This window comes from Pseudophryne corroboree, chromosome 5, assembly GCF_028390025.1.
Source record: "Pseudophryne corroboree isolate aPseCor3 chromosome 5, aPseCor3.hap2, whole genome shotgun sequence".
Lineage (NCBI taxonomy): Eukaryota > Metazoa > Chordata > Amphibia > Anura > Myobatrachidae > Pseudophryne > Pseudophryne corroboree.
The window spans coordinates 280900167-280916929 of NC_086448.1; the positions used below are offsets into that span (position 1 = coordinate 280900167).

The window sequence follows — 16763 nt, forward strand, 5'->3', positions numbered from 1 at the left end:
AGTTTTCCGCTGGGCGGAAAGGCATGTAAACGTTCTACTAGCAGTCTTCATTCCGGGTGTAGACAACTGGGAAACAGACTTCCTCAGCAGACATGATCTCCATCCAGGAGAGTGGGGTCTTCATCAGGTGGTTTTCACAAAAGTGACAAGTCTTTGGGGAATTCCTCAAATAGACATGATGGCGTCTCACCTCAACAAGAAGCTTCAGAGATATGGTCCCAGGTCATGGGACCCTAAAGCAATAGCGGTGGACGCTCTGGTGACACTGTGGGTGTTTCAGTCGGTCTATGTGTTCCCTCCATTTCCACTCTTTCCAAAGGGATAAAGATCATAAGAAAAACAAAGGTTCAGGCGATCCTCATTGTTCCAGACGGGCCAAGGAGGGCTTGCTATCCAGATCTTCAAGGCGATTGAACGCCATATCCTAGCCCGAAAGGGTATTCCCAGTAGAGTCATTCCCACACTGCTTCAGGCTAGAAAAGAAGTAACGGCGATGCTTTACCACCGTATTTGGAGAAAAATATGTCTTGGTGTGAATCCAGGAAAGCTCCAACGAAAAAAATTTCAGCTGGGGCAATTGCGCCATTTTTTTGCAAGCAGGTGTGGATGCGGGCCTAAAGTTGGGCTCCATTAGTGTACAAATTTCGGCCTTGTCTCTTTTCTTACAGAAATAATTGGCCTCCCTTCCAGAAGTTCAGACCTTCGTGAAGGGCGTGCTGCACATCCAACCTCCCTTTGTGCCCCCTGTGGCACCGTGAGATCTTACATGGTGTTGCAATTCCTTCAATCTCATTGGTTTGAACCATTGTGTAAGGTTGAGTTGAAATTCCTTACTTGAAAAAGTGGTCATGCTGTTGGCCTTGGCATCTGCAAGGCGGGTGTTTGAATTGGCGGCTTTTTCTCACAAAAGCCCCTATTTAATCTTCTATGCAGATAGAGCGGAGTTGAGAACTCGTCAGCAATTTGTGCCAAAAGTGGTTTCGTCGTTTCACGTAAACCAGCCTATTGTGGTGCCAGTGGCTACTGACGCCTTGGCGGAATCGAAGTTTCTCGATGTGGTCAGAGCTTTGACAATCTATGTCGCCAGAACGGCTCAGGTTAGGAAAACAGAGGCTCTGTTGTCCTGTGGGCTCCCAACAAGATTGGGGCTCCTGCTTCCATGCAGACTATTGCACGCTGGATCGGTAATACGATTTAGCAGGCTCATTCTACGACAGGATTGCCGAAGGCCTATTCTACCAGAAAGGTGGGCTCATCCTGGGCCGCTGCCGAGGGGTCTCGGCATTACAGCTTTGCCGAGCTGCTATTTGGTTGGGATCAAAAACCTTCGCAAAGTTTACAAGTTTGATACCCTGGCTGTGGAGGACCTCTTGTTTGGTCAATTGGTGCTGCAGAGTCATCCGCACTCTCCCACCCGTTCTAGAGCTTTGGTATAAACCCCATGGTTCTTGAAGCATCCTCTAGGACGTATGAGAAAATAGGATTTGATACCTACCGGTAAATCCTTATTAAACATACATTTACAGTACCTGGTGCCTAGCGCCAATTCGTCCATTTAGATAATGGCTAATGCGCCACAAGTTTATCATGTGGGACTGGTCTGCGACCACAGGTCCTTGTCTGAGATCAACCATGTACTCTGTTTTGTACATAAAGGGGTAACCAGTGAATTTTCTGAATTAAAATAGTGCTTAATATGTATATGTTTGTGTGTGTATGTATGTCGATTGAGATGGCCTGACGTTAGGAGTCGGCGATCTCCTTTGAAAGCTTAATAGCTTTCATGATCTGCCTTGGTGGGACATTCGCAAATCATCTGGGTATTCGTACCTGTAGAAAATCAAGCTGATCTGGGTATCCATCTGAAGATGCTCTCGAAGGGTGATTATGATTCCTGTAAAATCTAATTCTAATAAACATTACATCACTCTGTTGCACATGTATCCATACTGGACCTAACCTGCACATCTTGCGCCACTATTTAAGTATAACCGCACAAACAGTCATAGACACAAATATACACCCTTACACTTCATCACAGTCTCCCACTAGAACCTCTAAACTATGAATGAAATCTTTGCAGTTGGCAGTCTTGGGGAGTGAAAAATAAAATAAAGCCGCTTATACAATCTTAAGCCGAATGAAAGCAAAACCTGCTGAAAGGTAAAATTAAATTATGTTTCATATACACTGCAGCCTTTCTCACCTTTCTAAAGGTGGGGACACACTTGCCGATAAAGTAAACAACCTCGCTCATTTTGCCCTTCCTGAGCGACATTGTTTACCTATCAACTAGTGTGTACGCTGCCAAGTGGCGAGCGATGCGCGGTCCCACGGGTCATTAACAACCCTCGCTGTTGGCTGTGCATGCAGCTCAATTTGGACTGTCATGCAAAAACTGCATGCACAGCCACGGCGTGACGTCACTGAGCGATATCGTTTGCTTATCACTCAGTGTGTACGCACTGCCGGCGACAGTCCCAGCAGGGAAGGGAACACACTAGGCGATGTTGCTCATAGAGCACATCACCTAGTGTGTACCCACCTTATGCCTTGTGGTATGACCAGGCAGGACTAAAGTGTGGTCACATTTATTTCTCCTTCATCCACTAGGGGCCACTGGAGTGTAGTTACAATGGGGAAATAGTAGGCAGTAATTGGGAGCTGGCACTTTAAAAATTCTCACACTGTGGCTAGCTCATGTTCTGTTTAGAGGTGATAAAGGAACACCCTATTAAGTGTTCTCTGGATGTACCTTTATAGCAGTAATGGATTTGCAATGCTTATGCCACGATTTGCCTTCTTAATCGCGATTTAACTCCTTCTCTGATAAGTTTGTGAGAGTGTTTCACTGTTAAGTACGAAGATCTTTTCTTTTCTTTCTCTGACGTCCTAGTAAATGCTGGGGACTCCGTAAGGACCATGGGGAATAGACGGGCTCCGCAGGAGACTGGGCACTCTAAAAGAAAGATTAGGTACTATCTGGTGTGCACTGGCTCCTCCCTCTATGCCCCTCCTCCAGACCTCAGTTAGAATCTGTGCCCGGCCAGAGCTGGATGCACCTAGTGGGCTCTCCAGAGCCTGCTAGTAAAGAAAGTAATGTTAGGTTTTTTATTTTCAGTGAGATCTGCTGGCAACAGACTCACTGCTACGTGGGACCGAGGGGAGAGAAGCAAACATACCTGTTCACAGCTAGGTTGCGCTTCTTAGGCTACTAGACACCATTAGCTCCAGAGGGTTCGAACACAGGCAAAGGTCCTCGGTCGTCCGTTCCCGGAGCCGCGCCGCCGTCCCCCTCGCAGAGCCAGAAGATGAAATCGGCGGCTGAAGACTCCTGTCTTCATTAAGGTAGCGCACAGCACCGCAGCTGTGCGCCATTAGTCCCACTGCACACCACACACTCCGGTCACTGTAGGGTGCTGGGGGGGGGGGGGGGGGGGAACACCTTTGGCATAAAAGAGACGCATAATACAGTCTGTGACTGTATATGTGTAAAACCCCCGCCATTTTTTAGTCAGAAACAGCGGGACAGAAGCCCGCCGCTGAGGGCGGGGCCTTCTTCCTCAGCACACCAGCGCCATTTCTCTTCACAGCTCCGCTGGAAGGACGCTCCCCAGGCTCTCCCCTGCAGTCTCCTGGCACTAAGAGGGTAAAAAGAGAGGGGGGGCACATAAATTTAGGCAAAAGGTGTATTGATACAGCAGCTATTGGGAAAAATTCACTTCTGGTAGTGTGTATCCCTGTGTATATAGCGCTGTGGTGTGTGCTGGCATACTCTTTCTCTGTCTCCGCATAGACCTTGTGGGGTCCTGTCCTCAGTCAGAGCATTCCCAGTGTGTGTGCTGTGTGTCGGTACGGCTGTGTCGACATGTTTGATGAGGAGGGTTACGTGGAGGCGGAGCAAGTGCAGATAAATGTGGTGTCGCCCCCGTCGGTGCCGACACCTGATTGGATGGATATGTGGAAGGTCTTAAATGACAATGTAAACTCATTACATAAGAGATTTGATTATGTTGCTGCCGGGGGACAGCCGGGCTTTCAACCCGGGCCTGCCCAGGCGCCTCAGAGGCCGTCTGCGTCTCAAAAACGCCCACTATCTCAGTTGGTTGACACAGATGTCGACACGGAGTCCGACTCCAGCGTTGACGAGGATGAGGCACTATTACAGCCCAAAATGACTAAGGCCATCCGATACATGATTATTGCAATGAAAAATGTATTACACATTTCAGAGGCTGACCCTGTCCCTGACAAGAGGGTAAATATGTTTGGGGAGAAAAAGCAGCCAGTGACTTTTCCCCCGTCACATGAATTAAATGAGTTATGTGAAGAAGCGTGGTCTTCCCCTGATAAGAAAGTGGTGATTCCCAAGAGAATACTAATGGCGTACCCTTTCCCGCCAACGGATAGGTTACGCTGGGAATCCTCCCCTAGGGTTGACAAGGCCCTGACACGCTTATCTAAAAGAGTGGCCCTGCCGTCTCAGGATACGGCCGCCCTAAAGGAACCTGCGGATAGGAAGCAGGAAGGTATCTTGAAGTCTGTGTATACACACTCTGGTACTCGGATGTGCAGTGCTGTTGCAGCATGGACAGATACTCTGTCAGAGGGGTTGGATACCCTGGACAGGGATACCGTATTGCTAACACTTAGCCATATTAAAGATGTCGTCTTATATATGCGGGATGCCCAGAGGGACATTTGCCTGCTGGGCTCTCGAATAAATGCAATGTCCATTTCTGCCAGGAGGGTCTTATGGACTCGGCAATGGACAGGGGATGCCGACTCTAAAAAACACATGGAGGTTTTGCCTTATAAGGGTGAGGAATTGTTTGGGGACGGTCTCTCGGACCTCGTATCCACAGCGACAGCTGGAAAGTCGACTTTCTTGCCACAGGTTTCCTCACAGCCTAAGAAAGCACCGTATTACCAAATGCAGTCCTTTCGTTCTCAAAAAAGCAAGAAAGTCAGAGGTGCATCCTTTTTTGCCAGAGGCAGGGGTAGAGGAAAGAAGCTGCACCATGCAGCCAGTTCTCAGGAACAAAAGTCCTCCCCTGCTTCCACTAAGTCCACCGCATGACGCTGGGGCTCCACAGGCGGAGCCAGGAGCGGTGGGGGCGCGTCTCCGAAATTTCTGCAACCAGTGGGTTCGCTCACAAGTGGATCCTTGGGCTATAAAAATTGTATCTCAGGAATACAAGCTGGAATTCGAAGTGACGCCCCCTCACCGTTACCTAAAATCCGCCTTGCCAGCTTCTCCCACGGGGAGGGAGATAGTCCTGACGGCTATTCACAAGCTGTACCTCCAGCAAGTGATAATAATGGTACCCCCCCTTCAGCAGGGAAGGGGTTACTATTCCACACTGTTTGTGGTACCGAAACCGGACGGTTCGGTAAGACCCATTCTAAATTTAAAATCCTTGAACATTTACATGAAAAAGTTCAAGTTCAAAATGGAATCGCTCAGATCGGTCATTGCCAGCCTGGAAGAGGGGGATTTTATGGTATCTCTGGACATCAAGGATGCGTACTTGCATGTCCCCATTTATCCGCCTCACCAGGAGTACCTCAGGTTTGTGGTACAGGACTGTCATTACCAATTCCAGACGTTGCCGTTTGGTCTATCCACGGCATCGAGAGTCTTTACCAAGGTAATGGCGGAGATGATGGTACTTCTCCGGAAGCAAGGAGTTAGTTATCCCGTACTTGGACGATCTCCTCATAAAGGCGAGGTCCAGAGAGCAGTTGTTGGTCAGCGTAGCGCACTCTCAGGAAGTGTTGCTACGGCACGGCTGGATTCTGAATATTCCAAAGTCGCAGCTGATTCCTACGACGCGTCTGCCCTTCCTGGGCATGATTCTGGACACAGAACAGAAGAAGGTATTTCTCCCGGAGGAAAAGGCTCAGGAGTTAGTGACCATGGTCAGGGATCTCCTGAAACCAAAGCAGGTGTCGGTGCATCACTGCACGCGAGTCCTGGGAAAGATGGTAGCGTCATACAAAGCCATTCCTTTCGGCAGGTTCTTTCAGTGGGATCTGTTGGACAAGTGGTCCGGATCGCATCTTCAAATGCATCGGCTGATCGCCCTGTCCCCGAGGGCCAGGGTGTCTCTTCTGTGGTGGCTGCAGAGTGCTCATCTTCTCGAGGGCCGCAGGTTCGGCATACAGGACTGGGTCCTGGTGACCACGGATGCAAGCCTCCGCGGATGGGGGGCAGTCACTCAGGGAAGAAACTTCCAGGGGCTGTGGTCAAGTCAGGAGACTCGTCTGCACATAAACATACTGGAATTAAGGGCCATATACAAGGCCCTGAGTCAAGCGGAGCCCCTGCTTCGAGACCAACCAGTGCTGATTCAGTCAGACAACATCACGGCAGTCACCCATGTAAACCGACAGGGCGGCACAAGAAGCAGGGTGGTGATGGCGGAAGCCACAAGGATTCTTCGTTGGGCGGAGAATCACGTACAAGCACTGTCGGCAGTGTTCATTCCGGGAGTGGACAACTGGGAAGCAGACTTCCTCAGCAGGCACGACCTCCACCCGGGAGAGTGGGGACTTCATCAAGAAGTCTTCGAGCAGATTGCAAATCGGTGGGAACGGCCACAGGTGGACATGATGGCGTCCCGCCTAAACAAAAAGCTAAAAAAATATTGTGCCAGGTCAAGGGACCCTCAGGCGATAGCTGTGGACTCAGTGGGTGTTCCAGTCGGTATATGTGTTTCATCCTCTTCCTCTCATACACAAGGTACTGAGAATAGTAAGAAAAAGAGGAGTGAGAACGATACTCATTGTTCCGGATTGGCCAAGAAGGACTTGGTACCCAGAACTTCAAGAGATGGTCACAGAGGACCCATGGCCTCTGCCTCTCAGACAGGACCTGTTGCAGCAGGGTCCCTGTCTGTTCCAAGACTTACCGCGGCTGCGTTTGACGGCATGGCGGTTGAACGCCGGATCCTAGCGGAAAAGGGTATACCGGATGAAGTAATTCCTACGCTGATAAAAGCTAGGAAGGATGTGACAGCAAAGCATTATCACCGCATATGGCGGAAATATGTTGCTTGGTGTGAGGCCAGGAAGGCCCCTACAGAGGACTTCCAGTTGGGTCGTTTTCTGCATTTCCTACAGTCAGGTGTGACTATGGGCCTCAAATTAGGGTCCATACAGGTTCAGATCTCGGCCCTATCCGTTTTCTTTCAAAAAGAACTGGCTTCACTGCCTGAGGTTCAGACGTTTGTAAAGGGAGTGCTGCATATTTAGCCTCCTTTTGTGCCACCAGTGGCACCTTGGGATCTTAACGTTGTGTTGGATTTCCTGAAATCCCACTGGTTTGAGCCACTTAAGACCGTGGAGCTAAAATATCTCACGTGGAAAGTGGTCATGCTATTGGCCTTAGCTTCGGCTAGGCGTGTGTCAGAATTGGCGGCTTTGTCATGTAAAAGCCCCTATCTGATCTTCCATATGGACAGGGCAGAATTGAGGACTCGTCCCCAATTTCTCCTTAAGGTGGTATCATCGTTTCATTTGAACCAACCTATTGTGGTGCCTGCGGCTACTAGGGACTTGGAGGATTCCAAGTTGCTGGACGTAGTCCGGGCTTTGAAAATTTATGTTTCCAGAACGGCGGGAGTCAGAAAGTCTGACTCGCTGTTTATTCTGTATGCAGCCAACAAGGTTGGCGCTCCTGCTTCGAAGCAGACTATTGCTCGCTGGATCTGTAGCACGATTCAGCTGGCTCACTCTGCGGCTGGATTGCCGCATCCAAAATCAGGAAAAGCCCATTCCACAAGGAAGGTGGGCTCTTCTTGGGCGGCTGCCCGAGGGGTCTCGGCTTTACAGCTTTGCCGAGCTGCTACTTGGTCGGGTTCAAACACATTTGCGAAGTTCTACAAGTTTCATACCCTGGCTGAGGAGGACCTTGAGTTTGCTCATTCGGTGCTGCAGAGTCGTCCGCACTCTCCCGCCCATTTGGGAGCTTTGGTATAATCCCCATGGTCCTTACGGAGTTCCCAGCATCCACTAGGACGTCAGAGAAAATAAGAATTTACTCACCGATAATTCTATTTCTCGTAGTCCGTAGTGGATGCTGGGCGCCCGTCCCAAGTGCGGACTTCTTCTGCAATACGTGTATATAGTTATTGCTTACTAAAGGGTTATTGTTATGAGCCATCCGTTGATTGAGGCTCAGTTGTTGTTCATACTGTTAACTGGGTATGGTTATCACAAGTTATACGGTGTGATTGGTGTGGCTGGTATGAGTCTTACCCTGGATTCCAAATCCTTTCCTTGTAGTGTCAGCTCTTCCGGGCACAGTTTCCCTAACTGAGGTCTGGAGGAGGGGCATAGAGGGAGGAGCCTGTGCACACCAGATATAGTACCTAATCTTTCTTTTAAGAGTGCCCAGTCTCCTGCGGAGCCCGTCTATTCCCCATGGTCCTTACGGAGTCCCCAGCATCCACTACGGACTACGAGAAATAGAATTACCGGTGAGTAAATTCTTATTTTTTTTCTGATGGTTTGCAAAATTAGAATACATATTTACTTGCTGCAGGTTGACTGATTACCTGTGCAACAGTCTTCACAGAGGTCCCCAATTCATTGTTTAAAAATGGTACAATCCAAAGAGAAGAACGCCATTGTGTATTCATAAGGGTAGATAAACAATGGGTAATAATACTGGAAGTAATAATTCTACAGCTCAAATTACTTAGAGCAGTGGTTCCCAAACTTTTTGTAATCACTGCGCCCTAGATGAGTATCAGAATTTTTTTTTCACGACACCCCTAGGCCAGAAGTTTCTGATTGAGATATTTAGAAAGGAAATACTAAATCAAGATGTAAATTTATGTTTATATGTCAACCTTAGGTTCAATTGTGTGGTAAGAGACAAGATTTGCTTCTGTTTGTCCACATATGTTATGATTGACAACCACCAGCACTGGTTATGCTTATTACATTGACCAAAAATAATTTCAATTGGTGCTGAACCACCACACCAGCCTGCGTGTGTGTTTTTTTTTATTTTCTCATTTGTTCTTTTGTATTGTACAGATCAGGCACTCTCGGATGTCAGTCATATTTCTAACATTAGCACCAGCTGTATTAATGAATCTGCCTTTAATTCTGTGATGAGTACTAGGCTGGAGCCTCCACCTGATACTCTTGAGAGCTTGGACATCAGTTCCATACAGGCCCCAGATGATCTTCTAGATGGCTGCAGGGTGGGTAACAATATGGCTTCATCTTACCAGTAGTAATGTTACTCTATATAGCAGCTTCTACATCTTCCTTTCTCTAGTAGCTGTTCTTATAGCCTTGCTTTCTCTGACGTCCTAGTGGATGCTGGGAACTCCGTAAGGACCATGGGGAATAGCGGCTCCGCAGGAGACTGGGCACAACTAAAGAAAGCTTTAGGTCACCTGGTGTGCACTGGCTCCTCCCACTATGACCCTCCTCCAAGCCTCAGTTAGATTTTGTGCCCGGCCGAGGTTGGATGCACACTAGGGGCTCTCCTGAGCTTCTAGAAAGAAAGTATAGAATTAGGTTTTTTATTTTCAGTGAGACCTGCTGGCAACAGGCTCACTGCAGCGAGGGACTAAGGGGAGAAGAAGCGAACCTGCCTGCTTGCAGCCAGCTTGGGCTTCTTAGGCTACTGGACACCATTAGCTCCAGAGGGATCGACCGCAGGCCCAGCCTTGGTGTTCGGTCCCGGAGCCGCGCCGCCGTCCCCCTTACAGAGCCAGAAGCAAGAAGAGGTCCAGAAAATCGGCGGCAGAAGACATCAGTCTTCACCAAGGTAGCGCACAGCACTGCAGCTGTGCGCCATTGCTCCTCATACACACTTCACACTCCGGTCACTGAGGGTGCAGGGCGCTTGGGGGGGGCGCCCTGAGCAGCAATAAAAACACCTTGGCTGGCAAAAATACCACAATATATAGCCCCAGAGGCTATATATGTGGTAAATACCCCTGCCAGAATCCAGAAAAAAGCGGGAGCTATCTCCCTCAGACACACTGGCGCCATTTTCTCTTCACAGTGCAGCTGGAAGAAAGCTCCCCAGGCTCTCCCCTGTAGCTTTCAGGCTCAAAGGGTTAAAAAGAGAGGGGGGGCACTAAATTTAGGCGCAATATTATATATACAAGCAGCTATTAGGGAAATTTCACTCAGTTATAGTGTTAATCCCCACATTATATAGCGCTCTGGTGTGTGCTGGCATACTCTCTCTCTGTCTCCCCAAAGGGCTTTGTGGGGTCCTGTCCTCAGTCAGAGCATTCCCTGTGTGTGTGCGGTGTGTCTGTACGGCTGTGTCGACATGTTTAATGAGGAGGCTTATATGGTGACGGAGCAGATGCCGATAAATGTGATGTCGCCCCCTGTGGGGCCGACACCAGAGTGGATGGTTAGGTGAAAGGTATAAACCGACAGTGTCAACTCACATAAAAGGGTGGATGACGTAACAGCTGTGGGACAGCCGGCTTCTCAGTCCGCGCCTGCCCAGGCGTCTCAAAGGCCATCAGGTGCTCAAACGCCCGCTCACTCAGATGGCAGACACAGATGTCGACACGGAGTCTGACTCCAGTGTCGACAAGGTTGAGACATATACACAATCCACTAGGAACATCCGTGACTTGATCCCGGCAATAAAAAAAATGTGTAACACATTTCTGACATTAACCCTCTAAAAATGGGTTTTTATGTTTGGGAGAAAAAGCAGGCAGTGTTTTGTTCCCCCATCAGATGATGAATGAAGTGTGTGAAAAGCGTGGGTTCCCCCCGATAAGAAACTGGTAATTTCTAAAAAGTTACTGATGGCGTACCCTTTCCCGCCAGAGGATAAGTTACGCTGGGAGATATCCCCTAGGGTGGATAAGGCGCTCACACGGTTGTCAAAAAAGGTGGCACTGCCGTTTTAGGAACGGCCACTTTGAAGGTACCTGTTGATAAAAAGCAGGAGGCTATCCTGAAGTCTGTATTTACACACTCAGGTACTAGACTGAGACCTGCAGATCGTGCTGCTGCAGCGTGGTCGGTGACCCTGTCAAACATAAGAACATATTAAAGACGTCGTCTTATATATGAGGGATGCACAGAGGGATATTTTGCCGGCTGGCATCCAAAATGAATGTAATGTCCATTCTGTCAGGATGGTATTAGAGACCTGTCACTGGACAGGTGATGCTGACTTTAAAAGGCGCATAGAGATTTTGCCTTATAAGGGTGAGGAATTATTTGGGGATGGTCTCTGGGACCTCGTATCCACAGCAACAGCTGGGAAGAAATATTTTTACCTCGGGTTTCCTCACAGACTAAGAAAGCACTGTATTATCAGGTACAGTCCTTTCGGCTTCAGAAAAGCAAGCGGGTCAAAAGCTGCACCTGTCAGCCTGCTCCCAGAATCAACATTCTTCTCTCGCTTCCTCTGAGTCCACAGCATGACGCGGGGGCTCCACAGGCGTAGCCAGGTACGGTGGGGGGCCATCTCAAAAATTTCAGCGATCAGTGGGCTCGCTCACAGGTGGATCCCGGTTTCATTCAAGTAGTATTTCAGGGGTACAAGCTGGAATTCGAGATGTCTCCCCCCCCCCCCCCCCCCCCCGCCGTTTCCTCAAATATGCCTTGCCGACAACTCCCTCAGGCAGGGAGGCTGCGCTAGAGGCAATTAATAAGCTGTATTCCCAGCAGGTAATACTCAAGGTGCCCCTACTTCAACAAGGATGGGGTTACTATTCCACACGGTTTGGGGTACCGAAACCGCATGGTTCGGTGTGACCCATTTTATATTTAAAATCCTTGAACACATACATAAAAAAATTCAAGTTCAAGATGGAATCGCTCAGGGCGGTTATTGCAAGCCTGGACGAGGGGGATTACATGTGATCCCGGGACATCAAGGATGCTTACCTGCATGTCCCCATTTACCATCCTCACCAGGAGTACCTCAGATTTGTGGTACAGGATTACCATTACCAAGTCCAGACACTGCCGTTTGGACTGTACATGGCACCGAGGGTGTTTACCAAGGTAATGGCCGAAATGATGATACTCCTTCGAAAAAAGGGAGTTTTAATTATCCCGTACTTGGACAATCTCCTTATAAGGGCAAAGGTCCAAGGAGCAGTTGCTAGTCGGGGTAGCACTATTTTGGAAAGTGCTACAACAGCACGGTTGGATTCTAAACAGTCCAAAGTCACAGCTGGTTCCTACGACACGTCTACTGTTCCTGGGGATGGTTCTGGACACAGAACAGAAATAAGTGTTTCTCCCGGAGGAGAAAGCCAAGGAGCTGTCATCTCTAGTCAGAGACCTCCTGAAGCCAAAACAGGTATCGGTGCATCATTGCACGCGAGTCCTGGGAAAAATGGTAGCTTCCTACGAAGCAATCCCATTCAGTAGGTTCCATGCAAGAACTTTTCAGTGGGACCTGTTGGACAAGTGGTCCGGATCACATCTTCAGATGCATCGGCTGATAACCCTGTCTTCAAGGACCAGGGTATCTCTACTGCGGTGGCTGCAGAGTGCCCATCTTCAAGAGGGCCGCAGGTTCGGCATACAGGACTAGGTCCTAGTGACCATGGATGCCAGCCTTTGAGGCTGGGGGGCAGTCACACAGGGAAGAAACTTCCAGGGACTTTGGTCAAGTCAGGTGACTTCCCTACACATAAATATTCTGGAACTGAGGGCCATTTACAATGCCCTGAGTCAGGCAAGGCCTCTGCTTCAAAACCAGCCGGTACTGATCCAATCAGACAACATCACGGCAGTCGCCCATGTAAACCAACGGGGCGGCACAAGAAGCAGGATGGCGATGGCAGAAGCCACAAGGATTCTCCGATGGGCGGAAAATCATGGGTTAACACTGTCAGCAGTGTTCATTCCCGGAGTAGACGACTGGGAAGAAGATCTTCTCAGCAGACACGACCTCCACCCGGGAGAGTGGGGATTTCATCCAGAAGTCTTCCAAGGGATTGTACACCATTGGGAAAGGCCACGGGTGGACATGATGGCGTCCCGCCTCAACAAAAAGCTATAAAAGATATTGCGCCAGGTCAAGGGACCATCAGGCGATAGCTGTGGACGCTCTGGTAACACCGTGGGTGTACCAGTCGGTTTATGTGTTCCCCCCTCTGCCTCTCATACAAAAGGTACTGAGAATAATAGGAAGGCGAGGAGTAAGAACTATACTCGTGGTTCCGGATTGACCAAGAAGAGCTTGGTACCTAGAACTTCAAGAAATTATATCAGAGGACCCATGGCCTCTGCCGCTCAGACAGGACCTGCGGCAGCAGGGGCCCTGTCTGTTCCAAGACTTACCGCGGCTACGTTTTGACGGCATGGCGGTTGCACGCCGGATCCTAAAGGATAAGGGCATTCCGGAGGAAGTCATTCCTACGCTGATTCAAGCCAGGAAAGATGTAACTGCAAAACATTATCACCGCATATGGCGAAAATATGTTGCTTGGTGTGAGGCCAAAAAAGGCCCCAACAGAGGAATTTCAACTAGGTCGATTTCTGCATTTCCTACAAGCAGGAGTGTCTATGGGCCTAAAATTAGGCTCCATTAAGGTACAGATCTCGGCTCTGTCGATTTTCTTCCAGAAAGAACTTGCTTCAGTAACTGAAGTTCAGACATTGTAAAAGGAGTGCTGCATATTCAGCCCCCGGTTGTGCCTCCAGTGGCACCTTGGGTTCTCAACGTGGTGTTGAGTTTCTTAAAATCACATTGGTGTGAGCCACTAAAAACCGTGGATCTAAAATATCTCACGCGGAAAGTGGTCATGTTATTGGCCTTGGCTTCGGACAGGCGTGTATCAGAATTGGCGGCTTTGTCATATAAAAGTCCTTATCTGATTTTCCATATGGATAGGGCAGATTTGAGGACTCGTCCCCAGTTTCTCCCTAAGGTGGTATCAGCTTTTCACTTGAACCAACCTATTGTAGTGCCTGCGGCTACTAGGGACTTGGAGGATTCCAGGTTACTGGACGTAGTCAGGGCCTTGAAAAATTAGGTTTCCAGGACGGCTAGAGTCAGGAGAACTGACTCGCTGTTTATCCTGTATGCACCCAGCAAACTGGGTGCTCCTGCTTCTAAGCAGACTATTGCTCGCTGGATTTGTAGCACAATTCAGCTGGCGCATTCTGCGGCTGGATTACCGCAGCCGAAATCTGTAAAAGCCCATTCCACAAGGAAGGTGAGCTCATCTTGGGCAGCTGCCTGAGGGGTCTCGGCTTTCCAACTTTGCCGAGCTGCAACTTGGTCAGGGGCAAACACGTTTGCTAAATTCTACAAAATTGATACCCTGGCTGAGGAGGACCTGGAGTTCTCTCATTCGGTGCTGCAGAGTCATCCGCACTCTCCCGCCCGTTTGGGAGCTTTGGTATAATCCCCATGGTCCTTACGGAGTTCCCAGCATCCACTAGGACGTCAGAGAAAATAAAATTTTACTCACCGGTAAATCTATTTCTCGTAGTCCGTAGTGGATGCTGGGCGCCCATCCCAAGTGCGGATTGTCTGCAATACTTGTATATAGTTATTGCCTAACTAAAGGGTTATTGTTGAGCCATCTGTTGAGAGGCTCAGTTTTATTCATACTGTTAACTGGGTATAGTATCACGAGTTATACGGTGTGATTGGTGTGGCTGGTATGAGTCTTACCCGGGATTCAAAATCCTTCCTTATTATGTCAGCTCGTCCGGGCACAGTGTCCTAACTGAGGCTTGGAGGAGGGTCATAGTGGGAGGAGCCAGTGCACACCAGGTGACCTAAAGCTTTCTTTAGTTGTGCCCAGTCTCCTGCGGAGCCGCTATTCCCCATGGTCCTTACGGAGTTCCCAGCATCCACTACGGACTACGAGAAATAGATTTACCGGTGAGTAAAATCTTATTTTTACTATCAATATTTATTTTTTAGGTGGCTACTGTATTTGCCATTAACGTTATTTTTTTCTTTATTTGCACTGCTCCCATACAGATATTTTTTTCCAGCGTTTGAAATCAGCAAGTGAACAAGTGTGATAAACAAGATAGTGTCATGTGTCTCATACATAAAGTATTTAAATGCTTTGGGGTTTTTTGTCAGTAGTTTTTGTTGCTGTACATATATAAAGTGATAACTGTACTCTATGCTTATCTAGGTCAACATTTTTCCCATCTTTATAAATGGTTCATAGCAGTATAACTGTCAATTTCATGTTAATTTGTTCAAGCAAACTTGTGGAGTTGATTCTTGAATGTGGTGGTGGTTCTTTTGTTGTGATAATATTTTGTATCTGGGATTTGCTGACCTCCCTCGCCTCTATCCACAGATATATGTGTGTGGTTTTGGTGGCAGAAAACTGGATAAGCTGCGCAGACTCATTAACTGTGGTGGAGGCGTTCGATTTAATCAGCTCAACAGTGATGTTACTCATGTTGTTGTTGGAGAAAATGATGAGGAACTGAAGCAGTTTTTGAACAAGATAGACCACAGGTTTGCATACCGGTGTTGTTAATGTTGACTGTGAAGTTCATTAGTACAATGAAAACAATATTTCTCCTGCCTTTTGAAGGCGAACACTGAGGTATAGTTGGTGCTGGTGCTTTAAAAACTCAAACTATTTTCTCTAACGTCCTAGTGGATGCTGGGAACTCCGTAAGGACCATGGGGAATAGCGGGCTCCGAAGGAGGCTGGGCACTCTAGAAAGATCTTAGACTACCTGGTGTGCACTGGCTCCTCCCACCATGACCCTCCTCCAAGCCTCAGTTAGATTTCGTGCCCGGCCGAGGTTGGATGCACACTAGGGGCTCTCCTGTGCTCTTAGAAAGTTATAGTCTTAGAATTTGTTATTTTTAGTGAGACCTGCTGGCAACAGGCTCACTGCAGCGAGGGACTAAGGGGAGAAGAAGCGAACTCGCCTGCTTGCAGCCGGATTGGGCTTCTTAGGCTACTGGACACCATTAGCTCCAGAGGGATCGACCGCAGGCCCAGCCTTGATGTTCGGTCCCGGAGCCGCGCCGCCGTCCCCCTTACAGAGCCAGAAGCAAGAAGATGGTCCGGAAAATCGGCGGCATGAAGACATCCTGTCTTCACCAAGGTAGCGCACAGCACTGCAGCTGTGCGCCATTGCTCCTCATACACACTTCACACTCCGGTCACTGAGGGTGCAGGGCGCTGGGGGGGGGCGCCCTGAGGCAGCAATAAAAACACCTTGGCTGGCTAAAATACCTCAATATATAGCCCCTGGGGCTATATATGAGGTAAATACCCCTGCCAGAATCCCATAGAAAGCGGGAGAATAGGCCGCGAAAAAGGGGCGGAGCCTATCTCCTCAGCACACTGGCGCCATTTTTCCCTCACAGCTCGGTTAGAAGGAAGCTCCCTGGCTCTTCCCTGCAATTCTACAGTACAGTAAGAGGGAAAAGAGAGGGGGGGCATTAAAATTGGCACTGTATACAGTATAATATATGAAAAGCAGCTATTAGGGACATAACTCAGTTAGTCCCTGTATATATATAGCGCTCTGGTGTGTGCTGGCATACTCTTACTCTGTCCCCCCAAAGGGCTTTTGTGGGTCCTGTCCTCTATTTGAGCATTCCCTGTGTGTGTGGAGTGTGTCGGTACGGCTGTGTCGACATGTTTGAGGAGGATAATGATGTGGAGGGGGAGCAGATGCCTTTAGCAGGGATGTCACCCCCTGGGGGTCAGACACCTGAGTGGATGGTATTATGGCAGGAAATGAGTGCACGTATAGACTCCTTACATAAAAAATTTGACGACATGCCGACTGTG

General features: G+C 48.7%; 1 protein-coding gene across 1 annotated transcript in view; it reads left to right on the forward strand.

The window, feature by feature from the left end:
• TOPBP1 (DNA topoisomerase II binding protein 1) overlaps positions 1 to 16763 on the forward strand; it is a 238014-nt gene that overhangs the window by 26646 nt on the left and 194605 nt on the right. Inside the window, exons 8-9 of the mRNA XM_063922375.1 lie at positions 9049 to 9218; positions 15300 to 15463. Coding sequence (XP_063778445.1) covers positions 9049 to 9218; positions 15300 to 15463 — 334 coding nt within the window. The remainder of the gene's footprint in view (positions 1 to 9048; positions 9219 to 15299; positions 15464 to 16763) is intronic.